The following is a 25,190-nucleotide window of genomic DNA, read 5'->3' on the forward strand; positions in this document are numbered from 1 at the left end:
AGGAATGGAGCAGAGATAAACGGCCAGTCAGAGACACCTTCAAGACGACCCACCACTGACCATCTTTGCCAGAAGTTATTTAAGGACACTCGGTCCTTTACCCTTCTAACCCTCCGCCATCAATAAAGCAGAAAATGCATTCAAATGAATCTGAGAAGAAAAGATGTAGCTCCATCCTCGACCTGTCCTTTGTGTGTAATTGTTGTACTGTCATGTATTATGTGTGGACCCCAGGAAGACATGTTGCTGTTACAATTGTTAACGGTGTTCCGAATAAAATCTGTCATTTTATCCTGCATTATTAATTCTCCCCCATAGGAAATCATCTTAAGACAGTTGAAATACTCTATTCTTCTCTTGGGAAAAAAAAAAGTAATTTCTTCAACAGTGTGTCAGTTCAATTTTGTCCTCCTTTACTAACACAGAACAAACCAATGACTCAATAAAATTAATGACAGTGCCGAGTTGGCCCACATAGCCTATGCAAATGTGATTATTTTCACTGTTTCTCAACCCCCCAGTAAATCAAAGCTTCAATCTGCGCTCCCACCTCTCCCACTAAACAGCATTCCAACTGACAGATGTTAATAGATTTGGCAAATTTCTATTTCGTGTCCCAATGAAAATCTTCCATTCTTTTAGCCACAGCACATAAGACTATACATTTTTCAGTTCAGTGCGTTTTAATATGGTACATATATATATATAAAACATTGAAAGTCAGAGAAGATAGGATCTATGTTAAAATCTATGTAAACTAAATAAGCATGTATTCACACATTGTTATAACATGGCCCTGAATAAATTCTGGCAGGAGCTTCAACATGAATAATGTAAGATTAGATCAAAACGGATCATTTCTAGATGGATCTGTACACTACCAATTACCTACTAGTTTGTGAAAGAATGGCAACGATTCAATAATTTCATGAATTTAAATTGGCAGGAACGGTATAATGTAAACCAGTTAAAAACCCAGTGTGCATCCGGAAGCAGGTGATGGCATCAAATTACCTCACACAGCAACCTACTAAAATGGTCCATTTTCCCACACATCTCATCACTGGTGTTTTGCTAATGAAGTGTTTTTTGTATTGTGTCAAGTGCCATGCACGTCTGATTTTGCAAGCCCCCCACGACCCCACCCGCAGAGGCGTTTCAAGCATCTAACAGTATGGTACAAGCCCCATACCTTATATGTATTTTTGAATAAATGGTTAATTAAAACAGTTATTTTCAGTATGAACTGTAATTAGAAGCAATCGGGCCAGACGACATCTGCAGACTTTGAGTGCACTTCCACTCTGTATCAATAAAAGGCTTTTTGTGTACTACATAACATTCAGTAACACACCAAGTACAATTGAACAGTTGAAGGATTTTTAATGTTTTTTTCTTGTTGTTTTTTTTTTTACACAAAAATAGGTCGCACCAATACAAAATAGATTGTTGCATCAAATACAAACGTTTTACAATCTTTCTAGACATTACCAGTCTTGCATTGATAAAACCCACAGAAATGTTTGTATATACACTACGTCTCCAAGCAGTCCTGTGTTGTTGTTATCCCGATACAATGGTGGAAGCATCCCTAAGAAAGACATTTCATTGGGCAATATAAAAACAATGACATGAGATGCATACAATGAGGGGAAACTGACACAATGACTTGAAGTTCAGATGGACTATTCCAATTCAAAGCTGACATTTCAACAGCATGACTACCAAGACCACTGAGGCGGTTTCAATGCCTACACTAGCATACCACTTAGAATCAGGTCCTGTGACGGCTATGCGGCATTCTAAGTAATACGGTGTGCTAGTATGGACACTGGAAGAAAATATACAGCTTTACTCATATGTTTAACATCTGTCCGGCTATCTCCGTCTACGCGGGGAGCTATCCCTGCTTCGTTCCTCATTTCTCCTGGGTTCTCTGTATCTGTCGGAGTGATGTCGGTTCTCCCTGTTCTCCTTGTCGGCCCGTTCTGCCTGCCGCTCCACTCCGTTCCGGTATGAGTCCCTGGAGGACTCCATGTCCTTCTCTTTGCGGCTGCTTCTCTCCGGTGACTTTGACCTTGCCCCTCGGTCTCTGTCCCTGCCGCTTCGACTCTCTGGCGCCTTCTCCTTCTCAGGGCTCCGGTGTCTGACTCGATCGCGGTCGGTTCGGTCCACCGGAGGGGCTTTGTGTTTCCCGTCATCCTTGCTGTGAGCCCGGGGCTCAGGCTGTCTGTCCCGGTCCTGGTAGTCGGTCTCTCTGTCGGGTCGGCCATGAGGCGGGTCCTTGTCTTTGTGCCCGGCGCGGTCCGGTCTCTGGCGCGTGGGTGGGTGGTGAGAGGCTTTGTGACGGTCCTCAGGCCCAGGTCTCCGCCTACCGCGATGCGCCTCGTCCTCGTCGCTGCTGCTGTCGTCACGACGACGGTTCTCATGCCTCAGACTCTTATTGGGCCGTTCCTCCAGAGGGGATTTCTGCTTGGAGGAGGTCTTTCTGGAAGATGCCTTGTCCTTCTTGTTGCCTTTTTCAACCTTCTTTCTGCCCTTGCTCTTCTTATGCCTCGAATCAGAGTCTGTAAAACAGGAGATATTTATACTACCTTTATATCATTCTATTATCCATTTCTAATTCATTCAACAATAGCTATAACAAATATTTGATGAAAGGTGTGAATTGCGGAACTAGCAAACAGTATGTCACCCAATGACCCATTTGAAATGGCGGAGTGAACATCAGCATGGCTTACAACTAGCTCCCTATGAACACAGCCTGTGTATGGTGATGACAGACTGCCTTTGGCCAGTGCCTGGAGTACCTACTGCCATTAACATACCAGTCAAGCCCGACACCACACCAGTCCAACAGTCACCAGACTGCCTGAGCAGCGGATGGCTGTCTTAGCATGTGTGCCTTCAATGAACACACAGAATGTCAACACCAGACAGGGAACCCCCCCCGGGGACCACACACAAGGCTGGTGTTAAAGCTCAGGACAGTTTAGTGAGTGGAAAAAAACATTTTATAAGGCTCAGCCGACATTTAATAATACGTTCTGACATGTTTTGTGCTGTTGGATATTTCATAGCACTGAGGTCATTTCATTGCTATGGATTTGAAGTAAAAGTGGTAATTGTGTGGAGAACATTTGTTTCTCCAGGACAATCGCTGTTCTCCTCTAGAGACTGGCTCTGACACATGACGTTGTTCTGAAACAGGTTAACACAGACTTGTCCTTGGTTGGCCATGGTTGCATGTCATCAATAAGGGACTGACACAAACAGCTGTCTTAATGTCGCTTGCCTGGTGCTTCCATCAAACATGCTGTAGCCTTTACATTAACACACTTCAGGACATTGCTTCGGATTAAAACACTTTCCAAATAAAATGTTCTTATTATGTCATAACAGGCCACTCGTAATCTAGGAAAGCAGTGAAGTGCATCAAACCACCTATGGTTAATGTCAAAAAGATCTGCCGATCTCAGCAAGGCAATTAACCCGAATTGTGTTCAGTCAAATTACTTTGCAATCTTTCTCACTGAAAATGATAATATTTAAATAAATATTTGACACATTCCTCAATGTGAGGCACTCAATCATCACCCACCAAGCTGGGCCACCATCACTGCAGGGACCAGAAACGGAAAGACAAATACTATGGACTCCACCATAGCCCCAGACATTAGTGACCACGGACCAGGTAAGAAACCAGTCTGAGACCAATCTACAAAAAACAACTGTGGAGATGAAGAGCCTCCGTACCTGAGCTACTGCTGGATGTGGAGTCAGAGTCACTGGACGAATCAGAGCTGTCACTGTCACTGCTGTCACTGTCGGATGAGGAGTCAGAAGAGGACGAGGACGAATCTGTGTCCGATGACTCCACTTCCTGGTTCTGAGTCATGATGATCTTAGGGGCATTCTTCAGATGCTCACGAAGCTCATCGCTGCAGGAATGACAAGGAGAGACAGACACAGCGAGAGAGATAGGAGATTGCGATTATGTCCCATTAGAATGTTTGACGGTGCAGCTTATATAAGGAAGCGTTATTAAAATATGTTGCGGTGTAGTTCAGTTGATATAAACATGATACTAGCGATCTCAATGTGGTGCGTTCAAATCCCTCAGAGATCACAAACACACAAAACACAGTAACTCATTGCGCTGTTGCTTTGTAAGAAACCATCTAATAAGTGGCGCATATTATAGTTAAATTACTAAAATGGCAGCACTTACGTAAGTCCTCCCAGGCCAATGGAGGTGAAGAAATTAATGGCAAATCTGGTGTTTCTGGGGTTGTCCCGAGGAAAGAGGCCCTCAAAGAAGGGCTGCAGCGTCCTGAACGACAACACAACGCATTGAAACATCGTGAGCACTCAATTCAATTGACTCCAATGCAATTCAACGTAACCTAATTCACACTCAGGGGCAGTCAGGAGTGGCATAGCAAGAGAAGAAATATGAAGGTGGTCAGGTGATAGGTGTGCAGCGGAAGAGAACACGTTCACGTACACATCCTTGAGTCTTTCGTTTAGCCTGGGAAGGCCCATGTAGGCACATAGCTCCTGGAACAAGATCTTGACGAAGATTCGACTGGATGACGTAGTGGTGTCCTCACTGACTTTAATACATTCCAGCACCTGATGTGGACACAAAATGCAACTTCATTAATAGACGCTGAAGGATTTGCGCTGGCTTAACACCTAAAGTTACCCTCGATGCGGTAACACATTCTACAACTCAACTGAACAATGTAAGGGCATAATAAAGGCACCAGACTCTAACGTTTGTCAGAGCAGTCTATTAATTGGAAATGGTCTCGCTGACGCAACAGAACAGGCCAACTGCAACGGTAGATTTCATCTAAAAACATTACATGCCATTTAAAATCTATTAATAGAAAAAAGAAATGGGAGGACGAGCCTTAAAAGGTTGATATATTTCCCAAAATATCCCACCACTTAGTTTCAATGCTCCAAACAGGTCCTTTAAGTACTTCAAGCACTCTGGACCAACAATCAGGACAGAGCTGTTGAGTTTCACACGAAGAAAATTATCCCATATTCCCCATGTATTGTATCTTTGACCATGGACCACAGAAAGTGGGAATAAAATGCCACAGAGAACAACAGAACTTACACTCCAGGGCACAGAGTCTGTGTACAGGAGATGGGCAAACATCCTGGCAACGTTTCGAAGTTTATTAGTCTCCAGGCGATGGATGGTTTCATACTGTTCCACGAAGATGGCTTCAAAACTCTCCATGTAATCCTTCTTCAGCAGACAAAACCTCTGAGAAAATTACAAAGATATCCCTCAGACAGTTAGCGGCTCATCGAATACTGTCAATAACTCAGCCCTGTTGAATGTGAGAAAATTCTGGAAATAGGCCAAATTAATGAGTTGTACTACTGTACTGAAAGCAAATGCAATTTCAAGGGTGACAGAATTCCCATTTCCTTTAAGCAACAAACAGATTTCAACTACGTTGTAGGCATAAAACACATTGCAATTGGATGTCTCTGGCCAGGTCACCATTGAATTTGAAAATATATGTTCTCAAGTGACTTGACCTGGTTATATAAATACAAATATTTTTTGTCTTACCCCCGCTAAAAGACCAAAGAACTTCTCGTAGGTCCTCTGTTGAGCACAGCAGTCCAGAATCATGTTGCACAGCTCTTTCTGTTGAGAGAAGACAACCAAAAATATCCTTAATCCCAGGAACACAGACACAGAGGGGAAGCTGAGGTCTGGCTAAACCAGAGAGGACTGTAACTATGGGGATTTAAAAAAAAATAAAAACATTGTGCTGTCCTGGAGTGGAGAGCCATATGTTACATCCTCCTGCAGCCAGCATCGGCTTAGTCCAAAAAGGGACTCTTATCGCACCAATGGGGCCTGGTCCAAAATGGTATACAGTACACAGAACAGTGCAGCCTTGAATCAACATAAACTTCGAGGGAAAGTAAATGATTGATTTGTCAACAATCTCAAAAAAAATATCATGGCTAGGGAGTCATTTGCATGTGTTGTCAGAATTTGAAAGAGATTTTTGTTAGGACAGTAACTCTGGAGTCACACTGCCAGGCCCAAACCCAGTTCTGCGGTTGGACAACTCTAGTGCCTTGGTGATTTACAGAACCACTGATTTGGAATACAGTTATTGAGTATACTTTTATTTCTTTAATTCTTTCCTTTACGGTCATTATTGTGGAGTCACTACAATGACTCGGCTCTTCAATCACTGCAATTCAACTCTGTAAATTTTCCAACAGTCTCACAGTGACATCCCTAAGCAGTTTCCTTCCTGTCCTTCATCTCAGTTTAATGTCTGGGTGGTTTATAACATCACCCACAGCATTTTTTCATTCACTAGACTGGGCTTAAAGATAAATGTTGTTTGATTTACTACTCTGCTTTATGAGGCTTTGAAAAAAGCTCCCTGGCCTTTGTAGTTTGATCTGTGTTTAAAACTGAGGACTTGACTTATGGGCTTTACAGATATATGTATGGGGGACAGTGGAAGGGGTAGTCATTAAAAAATAATGTACATCTCTTATTTTCAGACTTCCAACCTTGAAGAAGTATTAAGAGTAGTACTTGAATGGAGTGGCACCCCTGGCTCAGACCCCAAAAGACCTGCCCATGACACCCACACACCACTCAAATCACAGGCAAATGGCCTTTCCAAGCTAACGACGACGTCGGCAGAAGGCAGCCTAAGTAAGAATTGTAGGCTACAGACTGTTAGAGGTACTTGGTAATTGCTTGCTCTTCAATAGCTGGGAAACCTGTTCGGAGAAAGGTTCTCTCTAAGTAACGGCTCATCAACACAGCTGCATCATGGTGGCCAGGAGTGAAGATCCTGACTGCAACAAACAAAAAACACCGGGGTCACAGAGGGTGGTACAAATTGTCTTGGCCCCACCCATGTCCTACTGGCTTGCCTTGTTCTCGCAGAGCTCCGGACATGATGCACATTCAGTACACAGAAGTGGTAACAGTCCAGCAATTTTAGAGAATAAAAAAAAAAAAGAGACTACCAGAAGCCTGAACATTAAGTGCAGGTGCACATGAAAGGAATGATATAGACTAATTCCAAAATTTAAAAACCCCAGCTTGGTTCCAGACAGAGCATGACCTAGCCAGGACTGGAACCAAAGAACATGTAATGATGAGGAATACAAGGATAAATGTTAATAAAGTGGAATACATTACTGACGTGGAAAAAGGGAAATTAATACAAACAAATATTAGATTCCCTCATTGTTTAAGATTGATTCATAGAACATCTGATAAGAAAAGAATAGAAGTCAGAAAACAAGAAAACTAAACACAGTGAAATTTGTTTTGAAAGTAAAAGCGTAAGGAGGTTCTGAACATGTAGCCTAGCGGACAGACATCAATACTTAATCACCTCAGCAGTTCTAACAACAAACATGACTGGCACAAGGCGAGAAGCTGTATGGTTTGCTCCTGAGACGCGGGTCTATATGACAAAAGAGGAAGCAGACAGCAGATGACGGCACTGGGTTCGGTGATACAGATACTGGAAAGTGTGCCGGTCAAAGCACGTTTGAGTCACACCCGAGGTATGAAACTCTGCCTGACCTGGCATCAACATGAGGCAAATGACCGCGCCTGTCGAAAGGAAAAGCTAACTGTTGCATCTTCAAATAGGGGGCAATAGGCTTAGAAATATCACTAGTAGGTAGGCAGCTGTTGAAATATGAAAGGAATTGCTGGCGGGAGATCTTCTGCAATAGGATTCAATTGGGGATGTCACAACAGCTGAGCCAGGGCCCAGAAAAAGCTAGGCAATAAACATGACCAACAGAAACACTTTGTGCGCGCTCGTGTGTGTGGAGAAAAGAGCTTTGCTCTGCTATGTCTGCGAATCAGTCAACAGTCACCGATTCAGTAGTCAGCTTCCCTGATGAGTTTATCCACCACAGCAAAAAATATCACAAAGAGACTATTCCTAACAGGCAGGTAAGGACACCTCACCAGGCCTTGTTCTATTCAACTGGCTGTGGACCGGGGGCACCTGTAGATCCACAGACCGACATGAACCATAGATCAGCATGATTGACTGACAGGATGTGTCCACCTGGTTATGAATGCAGAAACCTCAGTCACGCAGGCTCCCAAGGCCTTGCAGCTGGCTGGGTATTAGGTCGGTATGATTCTGCTATGCCAAACATGGTTAAGAGAGGATTATGTATACATCTATGATTACATGCATGCTTTCCAGAGGCATTACAGATTTAACTTATAATTACACAAGATTCCTTGGCGTTGAAGCAGTCTGCGGGCAAAGGCAGCAATGGAGGCTTTGGGTTGGTTTACTTTAACTTCTTACCATAAATCAGCGAAGTGACCCTTGGCGCAGGCGGCTGGGTATGTTACCCTGATATTACTATGGGTGGGGCCATAAAGGAAGTGTGATGTTTACATGTTACCCAGCAGCTCCGTTCTCACACTCCTCAGAAAGCCTCGAGGTTTCTGTGGTTCTGTGGATTAGGGTTTCCCAAATGCCAGGATTCGGACCGGTACCAAACAGAGGTGAGTCAACAACATATGGCCAAAATACTTTGCCATTAAATTAGTATTAATTATAAAAGCCTAAATATCTTTAACCAGCAAGCATCAGGGAGGCAGATAAATGAAACTGTATACCCTGCTGTGGTCTTAAAACCAATCGGAAGAAAAACCACAAAATAAGCCCATTTTACACTCAAGGTGCCTGAACAAAACAGCTCCAGTCTGCAGTGGGAAAAGGCCCCAGGGGCTGTACATGCAGGCAGGGCAACGTTACAGCATCTACGTTCCATCTCCTGGGAATGAGAGGAGCCCAAATCTAACCTTTGACTCCATGACTTGACGTAACACACTGAGGCCTAACCTATGCTGAAGGGTGAAGGATTGTAAGCCATGATACAACCAAACTACCAGCTCACTCACTACTCACGGACTAAAGGAGAAGGCTTAATGTAATAAAGAGTGATCTCAGACCCGTCTCAGACACGACACGTGATTTGAAACGCCCAGGGCAACTTCAACACACACACAGAGTCACGGACAGTCATGCAACCTTAAGTAGAACCCTAATAGCCGGCAAACTGACAGGCTGTCCTCTGGATGCTCTAAGCAATATAGAAATGTAATGACAGGCACGGCCCGTCCCCCTCCAGGACCGGTGTTGTGCAAAAGCCTCTCCAACACCATGGGAGACATGCGGCGTGCACACTGAGGACACGACTATAAACTGATTCAGGCTACCCACCCCCCACTTAAAGGAAGTATTTGATACACTGCCGATTTTGCAGGTTTTCCCACTTTCAAAGCATGTAGAAGTCTGTAATTTTTTATCGTAGGTACTCTTCAACTGGTAGTGGTGGAATCTAAAACAAAAACCCAGAAAATCACATTGTATGATTTTTAAGTAATTAATTTGCACTTTATTGCATGACATAAGTATTTTATGCATCAGAAAAGCAGAACTTAATATTTGGTACAGAAACCTTTGTTTGCAATTACAGAGATCATACGTTTCCTGTAGTTCTTGACCAGGTTTGCACACACTGCAGCAGGGATTCTGGCCCACTCCTCCATACAGACCTTCTCCAGATCCTTCAGGTTTAGGGGCTGTCGCTGGGCAATACGGACTTTCAGCTCCCTCCAAAGATTTTCTATTGGATTCAGGTCTGGAGACTGGCTAGGCCACTCCAGGACCTTGAGATGCTTCTTACAGAACCACTCCTTAGTTGCCCTGGCTGTGTGTTTCTGGTCGTTGTCATTCTGGAAGAACCAGCCACGACCCATTTTCAATGCTCTTACTGAGGGAAGGAGGTTGTTTGCCAAGATCAAGCGATACATGGCCCCATCCATCCTCCCCTCAATACAGTGCAGTAGCCCTGGCCCCTTTGCAGAAAAGCATTCCTCCTCTGGATCATACAGATGGTCATTGGCAAACTTCAGACGCGTCCGCTGCAGGATTTTAACCCATCACGGTGTAGTGCGTTATAAATGGTTTTCTTTGAGACTGTGGTCCTGCTCTCTTCAGGTCATTGACCAGGTCCGGCCATGTAGTTCTGGGCTGATCCCTCACCTTCCTCATGATCATTGATGCCCCACAACGTGAGATATGGCATGGAGCCCCAGACCGAGGGAGATTGACCGTCATGTTGAACTTCTTCCATTTTCTAATAATTGCGCCAACAGTTGTTGCCTTCTCACCAAGCAGCTTGCCTATTGTCCATCCCAGCCTTGTGCAGGTCTACAATTGTATCCCTGATGTCCGTACACAGCTCTCTGGTCTTGGCCATTGTGGAGAGGTTGGAGTCTGTTTGATTGAGTGTGTGAACTCAGTACAGTTAACAAGTTCAAACAGGTGCAGTTAATACAGATAATGAGTGGAGAACAGGAGGGCTTCTTAAAGAAAAACTAACAGGTCTGTGAGAGCCGGAATTCTTACTGGTTGGTAGGTGATCAAATACTTATGTCATGCAATAAAATGCTAATTAATTATTTAAAAATCATACAATGTGATTTTCTGAATTTTTGTTTTAAAAAAATTACAGACCTCTACATGCTTTGTAAGAAGGAAAACTTGCAAAATCGGCATTGTATCAAATACTTGGTCTCCCCACTGTATATGAGGAAATTTGCTTGAAAAAAAAAAGGGCCGACAACTATTGCATAACTCAATCTGTAGTTTCTGCATTATATCCACATTACATTTGGTAATGCGTAGGGTGCTTTGTTTTAATGTGGCAAATTAGAATCCGGAGAGGGCCTGAACCTCTTCAGTCGATTGACAATACTACTTAAAAAGCTGGAGAACAAGCTGTGAAGGAAATATACTGAGTGCAGGTAGAGCCAAGTAGCCAAATAATTATTCAGCAATTTTTCCCCCCTATTCAATGTATTCATCTTTATTTTTGTAGCAGACTGATTTAGCACGGTGAGGCCTGTATGCTATCACTCCCAGCTGTGGAACCCACAAACAGAATAATTCTTCGCTCTCACACCCCTTTGTGAAGTCCTGTTCTTTCGCACTGCTGATTATCAACTGCATTAAAGTTAGTAGGCAACTTGCTACAAACCGAACCAAGAGACAAAAATGGAATCTGCAAGTTTACCACTTGACTCTGGGGATGTAAATAAAGGGCTTCAGCGGGGCTGGCAAATACTGTATTTGTGATGGGTACAGATTAAGATCTTGAAAATAACTAAGAACTGTGTGTTTTTGTACCAAGAAATAGATGCAGCAACCAGAATCAGACCGGTGCAGAGACAATGTGTTACATCACTTCAAGTGGTGCTTGTAGCGTGATGATAGCTGATACCAAGTCTTCACAGTGACACTGAAGTCATTCAGCCACACACCCTCTGGGGCTAAGCAACGAGTAGATTAAGGTTAAAAAGGTTAAGTGGACATGCTACAGCCATCAAACATAAGCAGGTAGGTTGTTATTCAGTCTTAAGGGTTTATTAATAATTAGAACTAGCTAGATTCTCTCCTTGGTTTGACACCGTGGCAATATGCAGCCATCCAGATGGGATAATAACTAACAGTCTATCATGTACAATCCTTTGCAGGTGCACAAAAGGACATGAGACCATGAATATCTATGTAAAGCTATATGACAAACCCACCACCAGCTACGCAGCCTCAAGCAACTTCTCTCTTGACACAAAAAGAAGACCGGCACAAGCTGAGGAATTCCATGGATGTTAAAAGTGATCTGACATTAAGCTGACAAAAGCAGACTCTGGGCATGATGTTCTATAACCACTAAACATGCAACTATATATTGCATTGTACAAATGATAGACAGCAGTGACTGGTCAATGTGTGAAAGAATTAAGGGTATATTTTCTAACACTACTCACTGAAATATATCCTCATTTCCAATATTTTGCTTTCTTGTGGAAGTAACTTAACATCATATTGTGAGAAATACCATTGCCAAACAGCTATATGAGAGCTATCAAATAATAGCATGTCAACCCACGAATGTGTAGCGTACGAAGGCGGACAGAAATAACATAACCAACGGCACATCTATTTCAAGGAGATGGACTGTTCATAGTTTTTCTGTTACATAAAATGTGTAGTAGGTGCTTAAACAGGGAGAACTCGCTTCCAAATACAGAACATGAGAGCTGCCCTTGATCTAACAATGTATAGGATGTCTCTGAAATTCTTCTGCAGACTACTGCATTTCAACTGAAATTATTAGAAATATAGCAGACAGTTTCTACAATGTCTACATCTGCACAAGTGGAAACTGGGCCACTTAAATATTTGATAAGTTAAATTACTGTGGGAAACACCCAGTTCCTAAATGAGCGTTTTTGGGGTGTGGCAAATGAGCAAAACAAGAAAATTAAAACTTCAAATGCTTCCTGAGTGAAGAATCCCACAACCCAGGAGACCAGAAACAAATATTTAGAAGAGGTTGAGGGTTTGGATAAACAGCTGGAGAAATGGAAATATAGATTAGATGGCCAAGACATGGAAGGTGGGCAGAAAGCACAACAGTAGACTGGGAAGAAAATGACTACAGCCTACCGTTTGGCTGTCAGGAAAATCCATCTTGATCAACTTGTGTGCACACTCTTCGAAGTCCAAACTGTAGAAAGAAGAGAAACATGGGTCTATAAATTAAAACAAGAATAATGTGACTAACACTTGAGTATGCATAATCAGCCAAAACAGCTTTATAAAGAAATGTGAAATAGGACAGTGTAGCCTACGGACGTGTCAGATGGATGTTTCCAAAAATGTATTTTAATAAGCACATCTAGAACATTTAGTGGAGTCCATATATCCACAAACAAACCTGGGGCAGAAAGACATTTTTGGGGGATCATTTTTGAAAGTACTTTTAGAAAGTAGGCAGCACTACAAATATGGTGTGAAACAGTAAACACAACAGACCTCATTTTGTACAGACATTTTCTCCAGCATTCTACATCTCTACCCTACTGAAACTGCTGACAAACACGAACAGACACTGCAGAGCCAAAATAATCAAGCCACGACGTCTGAACCAAAACACGCACAACTCTACCACGGTCTTGACCATTTATTTGACCAAGACTACAGAGAGGAATTCTGATGGGCTGGTATTAAAGTAAAGAGGTTGATAATCCCAGAGGAAGTTAAGCCAATTCTGATGCGTGTTTAATTTGAAAAAGGTTAGGCATCACACCAGCTAAATTATTGCTTCTGTACAGGTATAACGAATGAGAGCAAGAGCTAATCTAATTTCTTGTGTGGTCACAGTAGAGCTCAGACCATTTCCTCTGTTGGTGCTTCTGCTGGTCTTCCGGTTGCTCAAACACATCCAGAAATGGAGCTCAGCCAAATGGATTACAGTTTCACACTACACAGGCCAAACCCAGCTAAACCAGCCATGCTCCATGTCTGACCCCAGCTGCTGTAACCATGCTAAAGATTGCCAATAATAAAAACAAACATGCATAAATATAATAATTATGCCAGCCCAGTACGATTTAGGTCAGCACAGTATGTGAAAAGGGTTAAAAGAGAACTACGACCACAGGTCCTCACAGCCCTTCATAGTGAGTATAGTGTGGTTATTTTATATCTCCCCGGGGTCCATTTAGTCTTCCCATTACAGACTAACACACTGAGACAGATGGATGGTCAATGGAAAAGGACAATTGATTATCGCCTGCTTAGAGAATAATGGAAAATGTGACAAACCAGGCTATGACAATCCACTAATCTACTATGACTAATGTATACGCCAAATATCTATATTTTACCTAAAAAAAATCCCAAAATGCTAATGCTATGCAGTGCCCAAACATGTAATACCAATAATTGTGAAATAAAAACAAATATTGGAAGAACTGCTGCCACTAATGGATGCCTTTAATTCAATTCATGATGTTCCTATCAATTTGTTTAATGCATCAGTTAATGGGTAAAAAAAAAATTCACCATGATTAAACTTCCAAGTGGTCCATCTGTGAAATTGTATTCAAGCAAAATGGGCTAGATTTTCAGGCCCTGTTGGAGGCCTTTGAATGCTCATTGTCCTCCAAATTGGTAGATGAACTTTGCAACCCTGCATGTGTTTACTAAGTGTTGCCAAAGCCACGCTACCTGATGAATTCATTTGAGCAGGCAACACAATGTTTACTGAGTTGAATGCGGTATGTTCTTAACACTAAATGCATTATTAGGGTCACCCAATTTGTAATAGGAGAAATAAATTGGGAAACAAGTCCTTTGACCTATAGTAATGCCGCAAATAAGTCAGACAATTCTGCACATTTCGCCTCTAGCCGTTATTATGGCTGGAAGAGCTGGATACTAGAGTGACCAAATTTGCTGCATTTCCGAACCCTGAACACAAGCTAATGCCCAAATCACAGCCCGCCTATTCATGGCCTGAAGATGTTCAGTCAGAATACAGTTCAAAATAGATGCCTCAAACATGCATAACCTCAGAAAAGGAAAGAAGCTTTCAGCATCATTAACATGTGACTGGTCACTGACGGGCCCTGAGGCAGCATGTCTGACAGTGAATGCCTCTGCACTTTGCTCTCCTAAGCATCGCTGGGTGGCTAATAGTAAGTGGATTGCTTTGTAGTACCATCCTTCCACCTACATTGTCCGAGACTGAAAGGTTATCTGCTCTGTGCTCGCCTCCCTACGTCCGCTGGAAAAAGATCAGCTCAGCGCAAAAGGGAATCTAAGTATAACCCAGAGCGGCTGGCTCTCCTTGACATCTATGGCCTGAAGTTCATTCATTAGGCAGCAAATAGAAGGCAGGGCAAATGTTTGTGTTTCGGTGTTCTAAAAGATCAAAACCAGAACACCTCCCAAAAGGATGTTGTAACTAAAGAGTGGTGCATTCTTAAACTAGAATTAAACGACAGCTGCGTATTAATGAACACTTTCCCAGTCACAGCTTCCAGAACGGCCGTGCCCAAGCATTCACCCAAGCACCAGTCGCTACGTGGCAGGACAGCTGAGTGTACAGCGAAACAGAACTGTCTCGGCATGGACTCAGGTCAGAACAAGGCTTCATTAAAACCTGTTCTTGAGATAATGTTACTACAGTAGCTAGTTAATTGAAGGAACATGGCATTTAAGTGTGAGGCTATTAACTGGTTAGCTTCTTATAACATGAAGTGACATTTCCTACTGTAGTCAGGCAGTCTAATCTGCTGCCTCATCTGCATATACACTGCATCGGCTCAGCTTGGGTTTGAATCCCACCTTGGGATCGTTCAGCAAAAGTTCTCACCTCCATCTTTCACTACATTTCTCCCCAAATAGCATGACATCCCTGAAAACATGTTATATTAAATGAGTGGCTGATGCAGGCCAGACTGGACCAAATGGACAAGTACTGTATGTATTTACATTATCAAAAAGCAGAATTAACATTCCAGTGCCATGCCTAGCAGTATCCAAATATTTTGTCCAGGACAGTGAGTACTTGATTTTTGACAACTTCCTGAGAGTCGGATCAACATGTGGATTTCCGTTGTCATCTGTGTGTGCCTAGTACGAAGAAATAAGAAGTGGTTGAGCAAGTCATTGCCTCCGAACGTTTAGAGGAAGAGCAGGCATGCCAGGCGGTATCAAAGACTTTCATTGACTACCATTACACTACCTAGCCACTGCACATTTTGGGCAAAGGAGTGTCAGGGGGACGGATGCTTACCCATGCGGCGCATTACACGTGCACCAGCAGCAGAAACTCAGAGCAGTGATTGTCAGTCTCAGAGGAGCGTATCCGGAGATTAAAACAGGGTCGCCAACGTGCATGGCTCCATGAATTTGTCTCACCCCAGTTTTATGTTCCCCAATAAACTTCTCTACTTGTTGACCTCATCCACTTGTTATTGGCACAGCACATTTTTGCGCAAGTATCTGGGAATGGGATTTCTCTGCAGCGTATTTATATGACTTGCAGTAGCCGGCATAGCTTTGGCGCCAAATAAGCCTGCAAGCTCGGGTGCGGGGCGTTGTGTAAGCTGTTGATGCAAGCTAAGCGAGCATGGTCTGACCTAAACTTGGTCATTCTGATGACTGATAAATGTCCCACTGTCCTCATTAATAACATCTCAGAAAACATTGTCATAATAATCAATAATTACATATCAAATGATAAGTTATTTTACTGTTCTCACTATAAAAAATAATAATTTAAATACTACCGATTCAGAAAAGGCCTTTTGTTTTATTGAAATTTTTTTGTTGAAATGAGATTAACAAAAAAATGAAACATGAAATCTCATTAAAACATGAAATCTCATTTCATTGTTTTAATGAAATGAGATTTCATGTTTAGAAAGTGTCCAAACCCTTGACTTAGACCACAACAATTTGCACAAACTTCAGAATTGCACAAATAAAAAAATGTATCCACAATTTCATTTTACAATGGAGATGCATCACCCATTACGTTTCATGCAAATTAACGGTGAGCAAACAAATATTTTGATTAGAGGAAAAAACATTTTAAATGCGACCCGGCCCCGGATGAAGCGGAAGAAGATGGTATGGTATGGTACATTTTAAATGCAGCTCTAAATCAGCTGCATTCTCCAAGGCTATCTGCTACTGACATAGAGTGACTTTCAGCCAACTGCTTGGAGTTTTATTGGAGCCCAGAGGAAAACTATACGTGTTTCTGCTGAAAACATCCCTAGATTGCAGGCTGTTCCAACTGGAAACTACAGTCCAGATTTCTCAACAGAAAGAAACACACAGACACACAACTACCCACCTTGACTGGATGGCAAGATAGATGGTGCGGCGAAATGCAACCAGGTTGACTTCCGTCTGGTCAAAGATAGTGACTTTCTCTGCTTCTATGAATGGAAAACAATCAATAGTCAGCAGAGTGACAGAGGTCAGATTATCGAATACATTGTCAGGGGTCACCCTATCAGACTCCAAACAGAGGTCGCTGGCTATTTAGAGAGAATTATTTGAACTCTTAAATGGTTGAAAGAATGAAGCAAATAAACAATGTGGTCCTGTGTGACAATGGTTCTAGCTATGCCAAGGTTGTGGGTTCTATTCCCACAGGTGTAACAGACATAGAAAAAAACTGAAAATCCCTTTGAAGTGTAGGCTAAGTAGCATATTATTATACTTCATCGAAACTGTGATGTCATTCATGTAGATAAAAAAGGAGAACTGCATGGATCTAGAGCAGATGTTTTTAGGCAAATAGTTTAAAATGGGAGCAGAGCCGTCAGACACTGACTTCTCAGCCTGACTGACCATTTGTGACAGAGATTCTGAGCTCTCTTTCATACTAATGGTCTTGGCATGTGGCATATATCCTGAGCCTCCGGGGATGATGACATTTCTAGGACAGATAACCTCCAGAACCAATGAGGACACGATACCTACTGCAACAGCCATAAGAAGAGCTGTGAACCCAGCCTTGACAACAAGTTACAAATCAAGGGGGATCTCACTTGGTTAGGATGGTCTTTTTTGCTACAGTCCATTCACAAAGAAAGTAAAATTTGTTGTATAAATTACTCTTTTCAAAACTATTAAATGCATGCACATAACTTACAATAGGTTACTTTTATGTTGAAAAATACTCCAATAATTTGAATGGCTGATTTTACTTCATACAGGCACACGATGTTTGTTGGCAATAGCAGATTTACATTAAATGTCTGTCGTTAGCTAGTTAGCGTATTAGATATCAATTGGTTAATATCCATAAAGGCTATATACATTTTCAATAAAAAGTCAATTCTTTGAATCATTTTTCTCCAAATAACACATTTACAGATTTGATTAGGTGTTATATGGCTTTCTAACAATTTGTTGTTGTGATTGTTACTTGCACACTGTGGAAAGAATTTGCGCTTCAAGAAAAGGCTAAGTTAATATATTCAGTCATTTCAATTAATAATTATAATAATAATAAATAATAAAGTCAATCAATCACTACCAACATAAAAAGTAATGTGGACTCTAGAACATTTTTAAGTACCATCTCCGCCACCTTCCTCTTCCTTTTCTTCGTCTTCGTCTCCATCATCATCACTTCCACCCGCATCTTCCCCAGAGTCACTGCTGCCCTCATCCAAAATCTCTGCGGGGAAAGGACAGCCAAATGGTGTTGAAACCCACTTTCCTCCACATTAATTAGCTAAATGAGTCTTTTACAACAAAGACTTGAAAAGGCTTCCAATATGTGAACATTAACTATGTGTTCATCTACGCATTTTCAATCATTTAGAATTGGTAATATAGAATAATTATTCTATGGTCACCACAACATTAGTTAGGTAACAGCAAGGTTCTAAAATCAATTATTAGTTACATTTCACAGTGTTCATTTTAAAAGGCCACAACAGTCCTTAATGGTTTGCCTTAAAGCACACACACATCAGTAGCTTTTCCCACCCCAGAATACTTAGCGTCACCAAATAGAGCACCAGCCCTAATTTGGAAACTGAGCAAAAACACATTCGGCAATAGCAGGAAAATGACACAGATGCCCACTGGCAGGTGGCCCCTAAAACACACTGCACTGAACCAAAGGCAGACAAAGCATTTGGAGCGAAATGCATGTAATCAGCTGTGATCCATCAAGCTATCAACTCACCCTTTTTTATTGCTTTGTACTTCTCTTCATTTACCAAAAAGTCTGGATCCATCTTAAAGACATCTGCAAGATAGACAGAACATTGTTGATTTTAATAGCAACCATTCATTTCCAATGAATACATTTCAGGGCAATTACAGTCATTGCAAATGAGGTGGAATCAGAAGTAATTACCCATAAAAACAAACTGACTGTATTTGGATGTTATTCATAACAGGGACAATGTGATAATGGCTTTTCTCCCATCTATTGCACCCGGAGGGGGAGTTTGTATAGATTTTCAATTAGGACAAGTCTGTCCATGCTGAAGACACAGAAAAGACGCTTACGTTCTGTTGAGTTGCACAAGCACGAATAATTAAAAGTACACTAATCTTAGTGTCAGAGGCAGAAAACTTTCAGGATAGATCGACAGAATGACAGACAGATAGGAAGACTGACACACAAACAAACAAAAAGAGAGGGAGAGCAGCAGACAGACAGAATCTTTAGATTGATAGAGAAGTCCCAGCTCTATCTGTATAGTTATGTAGACTGTTAGAGGAAACTCCCAGTTCAATGTACAATTAGGCATGAAACCCTTAGGGAAATAAAGAACAGCAGGTGAATGGACTGAATAATGGGATTGGAGATTTCTCTCTCCACTGGCAATTAACAATTATGTAAATGCTCAACCTCCATTACTTAAAAATATGTTGTCTCATCACCTCCATTTTCACCGACTTGATTATTATCATTGACTGGCTTTCAAATGGTCAGTTCTCTCAGACCATCACAGTGATCCAGGGTCAGGACCAATGCCATAGAAAACAAAAAGCCTTTTCATGGCATTTACGTGAAAGCATGAGGCTTAAATCTTCCTCGTTGTGATCATCCTCTACAGGGCAGCTTGAGTTGGAAACGGACCTTCCTGCTCCACTGTGTATTATACATGACATTTTCAATAGTTTCTTACTGAGGATATCCTCTTGGTTGTAGTCATCTTCTAGCGGCAGCATGTGTGTGAACTGATCTTCCTCCTCCACCAAGTCCAGACCGTCTGGTATAATGGGGTGGTCCTTGAATCCGTCTTTCCTGATGGCAAACATCACTTCTATCATGTACTGCACACGCTTGTCAATCTCAGACTCATGAAGGATGTTGCGCAGCCGCTCGAAAATGGCTGAAAACAGAAGAGACGGCGTTTCAAAAATGACAGAACACAAGAGCACTAGAAATAAAGAGCAATATAAAGGAATAGCTTCATTAACAAGCTGTAACAGAATGCTAAAACGATGCTGTAGAACATGAGTGCGACGGCGGTGTGCAGCCATGTACCGTTGATGCCCCGAGGGGAAACCTCGGTGAGTTTCAGACCACACTCCTTCAGGAAGCTGATGGACACCTCAACGCTGTCGTCCGTAGGTCTCTCTAAGAGCAGAGTCAACATCTCCAGACACAACACCTCATGGGCCACATTCTGATTGACCAGGTGAGCTACAAACTTAGACGCAGTGAGACAAAGCGCCTGAAAGACAAGAACACAAAGGAAGAGTTGAACGATATGTTGCTCCTCTGAATGCTTCCTCTAAGTTTCACTTCCTGGTTGAGCGGGCAAACGTGAGGACAAGAAAGCCTGGCGGGACGACGCAGCGGGGCATTTACCTTGTCATTCCTCCGGTAGCCCTTGCGGAAGTTGAGGATGAGTCTTTTGAGGATGAGTTCTCCTATCTGGGGGAACTTTGAGTTGATGATGGCTACCACCGCTGCGTAGACGTGAGTGAAGGTGGCTGAGGCACTCTGGGCCTGCAGAGTAGACCTGGCCAGGAGACCTCTGGAGAAGGGACAGGCGTGGATGAGGCAAAACAGACAAACTTCTTATCTGCACTTCAAAAAAAATTATCACTGACAGGACCCAAATCAATACCATTAACTGACCTAGAGTCAGAATGTTGTAAATAAATGTGAACAAAATAACTACGCTAGAGCCATTACCTGCCCCTGACAATGTTCTCCTGCAGCAGTTCCTGAATGATCATGGCAATGTTGGACACGTTCACCTTGTTGATTAGACCGTTGATGGATTTCTTCAGGGCCTCCCAGCTCATACGTTGATAAGCCAGACTGGAAACAGGGAAGACAGTTAGAAATCAGTACCCGGTCGTCAAGGGAGAGAGTAATTCAATTATTTATTGCAGCATTAGATAGTCTATTGTTCATGATGGTCTCACTCAATCTCAAAGATACTTTGGGTTGTCCTCACCTTTATAGACATCCCAAAAAGAATACACATAAGCCCATTGGCTATTTACTGTAGCGCTTTAAATGAACGTGACTTCCTGTGTACGGATAAACGGTTATCTGAACATAAACAAGCATACATTGATATAACTCAACACAACCAATAAAATTGACTCCTACATACATTTTTACCTCAGCCATTCCCAAAAAGTGGCGGTATGGTAAGCTAACCTTACAGCCACATGCAGTCGACTCAAATAATTCTCTGACGGCAGCTGGGATGTGTGCAATTGAGTAACAACACATTGTCATATACTGGTGTCATACAGTACTCTGATACTGCCTGGCTATGCCTGATAATGGATGTTTTCAGTTGTTAAATATACAAGGTCTACCTCAGCAACCTCACCGCTGCTATCCCTGCATTTCAGTTGCACATACACCTTGTATATTCATTTAGCCTCTTTGCACATTATGAATTGCTATTGTGCCTGCATTTTTACAGTTGCTAAACATGTTTACCTCGGGACCTCATTGCTGCCATCTCTGCATCTCGGGTGCTACCTTAATACATCACACCTTGATTTGCCACGTTTGCACATCTTGAATGTCATTTTGAAATTGACATTTTTACCCAAACAACTATTATCCCAGTTGTAACATACACTATACCTAATACTTGTAAAATTTCTGCCCTCCTTTATTTGCCTTATTACACATTTAGTATGGCTCATCTACACATTCCACTGATAATATCCATATACTTAATACTTGCCCTCCTCTATTTGCACTTCTGGTTAGATGCTAACTGCATTCTGTTTTACTATACTTTCTGTTCAATGACAATTAATTTGAATCAAATAAAAAAATAAAATAAAAATAAAACATGCTAACAGTGTGTTTCTACAGCACAACTTCAGTGAAGCAGAACATATTTCTAATTGTTTTCCCAGGCAATACTTTCTATGAGGTCAGTAGGTCCACAACACTACTTCAAAACAAGCCTAATTCATAATATAATCATATAATAACTCATGTGGATAACGGATGTTTGAGGCTGTAAGGTGTAGTTTTATGTCTGCATTAAATGGGATCCTTTGGGCAAACACCATTACACTAAATGCCTATGAAGTAACGACTTCCTTGAGCTTAAATTGCTGGCATGGTCTCAGGGTTGGCCAAGTGGAAAATTAGGGATGTGTGGCTATTAATCTAGGAAGCAGAGGGAGGGTAGTTAAAATGAGATTAATACATCTACCCCTATGAACTATAACCTAAACAAACAGCAAATACAGTTCAGTGATTCTAAATTTATAGCCAGGTAAAAGTCATCAGAAAATCTATCAATGCACAACTTAAATCTACCTATCAAAGCCCACACAATGTCAACAGAAGCTCTATGGGTTGAACTTCACGTTGAAATGAAACCAGCCGATTGGACAGAGGACAGTCAGTTACATGAGACTACCTATGTAGAGTATGAGCAGGGGACCGTGGACAGCACAGAAGTCAGAGTCACCGACAGACAGTTTAAGTGGTGCCCCTAAGACCGGCACAAACCTCTACAGCTGCAGAACAGAGCATTCTGTAGGGCCGTGAACCAACCTGATATGGCTACTTCCTTGCTCAACTGCATTGCTCTCCAGAGGGTGGCGAAATCAGCTCAATGTATTACCAGAGCCACTCTGCCTGACCTCCAGAACAGTTACAGCACAATGTGTCAAAGCAAGGCCAAAAAGACGACCCAAAACCTCAGCCAACCGAGCCGCAGCCCATTCCTTCTGCGACCTGGTAGACTGAGACGCACACACATGCATCAGAAGACTGACAAACAACTCCTATTAGCAGGCCATTATACCGCACCTCAGAGACTGCAGCCCCACAGACAAGATAGATGCTGAAAAGTGGTTCATTTATAAAGTGTTGAAACACTATTCTTACTCATGGTGTATTCCTGACATCCTGCTGTATCTCCTACTACACATGCCACATTCTCTGTTTTAGTTACCGATGATGAGCACATCATGCATATTCGGGACTGACATTGCATAATTGACTCACAGTTTCCTAGGTACCGGTCCTGTTTATGGGATTAGTTTGTGTGTGTGTGAGACATTTACACTGCACTTGCATATAGTGGTCCGTGGTTGTGTCTGTGGTCAGACAGTTTGATGGCCTGGACATAGAAACGGTTTGCCTACATTTTACCCCAGCTCTCTACCCGCCATAACATCTAGTGACCTCAGTACATGATTTACGATCATGTTACGCTTTTCTTTGTGGCCTTTAATAAATCCCCACCATTCAGAACTATTTACCCGCGTGATGACAGGGTGGATAGACCCCTCTTAGACCACAGCAATCTCAATGGGAATGTTCACTCCACATCCTCTCATGTCATATCAGCTGTTCACCTGCTCTTGTCAGTGATCTGAGCCTGCATCATGCGTAGCTTGGCAGGGGGGATGTAGGCTCCACCAGTCCTGGTCAGGATGGGGTCCAGTTCCTCCTTCTTCTTCTTCACAGGTGGCTCTTCTGCAGAAGGGTTCTTCTGGGATGGGGACAACGACCGCCCCCTCCTTCTTAACTCAGTCTCTTTGTCCCGGCTTGACCGGCGCTCGTAACGGTCATAGTTTCGGTCACGATCATCGTCCCTTGACCTGTAGGTGATGCAAGGGAAGCGTTTTTAGAATAATATATGAATGAGGTCCACTCTAGTCTTGAAACACAACACAGACAAACCACAGCTAGAAAACCCATTTAATGTCACAGTAACCCAGGCACACGTCAAGCAGGAAACAGACGCTGCAGCAGAGCACAGAGGCAAAGGAAAAACTGAAGAAACCTCAAGCAGACGGTGCAGTTTGATCCCATACCTGTCGTAACCTCCTCTACCATAACGGCGGTCCCTCTCCTGACTTCTGGACCGAGACCTGGAGCGGGACCTCCTGCGGTCATCGTCCCTGGAATTGGAAACAAACGTAAGGATGAAGGCTTCTATGCAGTTTCCCAATGTTCTCAGAATGTTTATAAATTCTCAAAGGAACACAGAATTCAGGGACTAAGTTATTAAGGACACATCCAACTGACAATTTGCCAACATTGACTTTGGGAAAACCTACTGAACTTTGGAATAGGGAAATTCTTGGGAATTTGGCAATCTCAGAAACAGTAGAGGTTTTGCCATTACTGGACATTTACACCTGACCCAGTGGTTAATCAGACAGTCACCTGGATTCTATCCAGTCAATAATCTGTAGCAGTGTACAGACAGATCTCATTTGTACTCAGAGGAGAGGGAAAATGCTTTGTTATTATACAGCAATATAAAAATACAATCCTGGGTAAAAACACTGTCTCTAAAACCTCCACTGCTACTGCTGTAGAAAATATAAATCATAGTGCCAGTTGAAGCTACTGCTTATTTTCTATTTTTATGGAACTATAATTAGATTTTTCAGGTAATCTGCCCAACCCAGTTAATCAATCACCTGTCATCGGGGCTGGGGCTCCTGCCTCTTTCAACACTCTGGTCATCTGGTCCACGCTGGAACAGAAACACAAGTCAAATTCTGCAGGACCCTAGAAAACTGGTCTTACAGAAAACACTGATATAACCATAGAAACCACACACTCAAACTGAATTCTCTTATTGAAAGTAGTGGGACATCTACTTCTTAGTCAAGGACAAGACTTCCCAATCAGCCTCTAGGAAACAGCCCAGAATGCATCGGTCAGTCACCCACCACGATCTGAGCCACGCTGCTTTTCATCCTGCGCACCACTCCCTCATCACTGTCTTCATCACTGGTGTCACCATCAGAGCCACTAGAATCCTCTTCCTCCTGGCTGAGACTGGCACTGGAAGGGGCCCTGCTACCCCTGGTGGCTCTAGAGCTGGCTACCCCGGGACTGGCAACTCCAGGATTGCCAAGAACGACAGGTTCATCCGATGCAGGGCTTGATGCGCCGTGGGCTTTGGCTCTGGGACTGGTTGCTGCGCCATCCGCCCCCTCCGGTGCCCCCTCTGGTGCCCCCTCCGGTGCCCCCTCTGGAGATAAAACAAGGTTAGGTCAACAAGTTAATTTCACAATGCGGTACTATATGACATTGTAGTACAGTCTGTAGCTGTAGGGGTCCAAAAGGAAAGACTCATGTGTCTAAGACCTTCTACATGGGTCACGTCGCCAGCAGGAGAAACACGGATGTTCTACCCGCTATCCTGGAAAACCATTTTTCTTGTATTTACAGAATTTAATCATGCGCAAGAACATGATGATGCAACAACGAAGACAGTATAGAAGCGTCCCCTCAGTGCCTTTTACCAAAGA

The 25,190-nt window shown here is 42.6% G+C and overlaps 1 protein-coding gene across 2 annotated transcripts in view; it reads right to left on the reverse strand.

Moving 5' to 3' along the window:
* Positions 1 to 1,366: 1,366 nt before the first annotated feature.
* cwc22 (CWC22 spliceosome associated protein homolog) overlaps positions 1,367 to 25,190 on the reverse strand; it is an 80,027-nt gene continuing 56,203 nt past the window's right edge. For both annotated transcript variants that reach the window (XM_020054932.3, XM_010880110.5), the window contains exons 3-20: positions 24,606 to 24,910; positions 24,351 to 24,406; positions 23,736 to 23,822; positions 23,274 to 23,519; positions 20,614 to 20,742; positions 20,284 to 20,452; positions 19,957 to 20,146; positions 19,595 to 19,801; positions 18,640 to 18,702; positions 18,022 to 18,123; positions 16,786 to 16,870; positions 12,579 to 12,639; positions 5,603 to 5,680; positions 5,135 to 5,287; positions 4,508 to 4,635; positions 4,232 to 4,333; positions 3,757 to 3,941; positions 1,367 to 2,567 (exon numbers count right to left, since the gene is read on the reverse strand). In XM_020054932.3, the coding sequence (XP_019910491.3) occupies positions 1,879 to 2,567; positions 3,757 to 3,941; positions 4,232 to 4,333; positions 4,508 to 4,635; positions 5,135 to 5,287; positions 5,603 to 5,680; positions 12,579 to 12,639; positions 16,786 to 16,870; positions 18,022 to 18,123; positions 18,640 to 18,702; positions 19,595 to 19,801; positions 19,957 to 20,146; positions 20,284 to 20,452; positions 20,614 to 20,742; positions 23,274 to 23,519; positions 23,736 to 23,822; positions 24,351 to 24,406; positions 24,606 to 24,910 (3,035 nt within the window). In that variant the 3' untranslated portion in view covers positions 1,367 to 1,878. The remainder of the gene's footprint in view (positions 2,568 to 3,756; positions 3,942 to 4,231; positions 4,334 to 4,507; positions 4,636 to 5,134; positions 5,288 to 5,602; positions 5,681 to 12,578; positions 12,640 to 16,785; positions 16,871 to 18,021; positions 18,124 to 18,639; positions 18,703 to 19,594; positions 19,802 to 19,956; positions 20,147 to 20,283; positions 20,453 to 20,613; positions 20,743 to 23,273; positions 23,520 to 23,735; positions 23,823 to 24,350; positions 24,407 to 24,605; positions 24,911 to 25,190) is intronic.

This window comes from Esox lucius, chromosome 16 (assembly GCF_011004845.1).
Source record: "Esox lucius isolate fEsoLuc1 chromosome 16, fEsoLuc1.pri, whole genome shotgun sequence".
Taxonomy (NCBI): domain Eukaryota; kingdom Metazoa; phylum Chordata; class Actinopteri; order Esociformes; family Esocidae; genus Esox; species Esox lucius.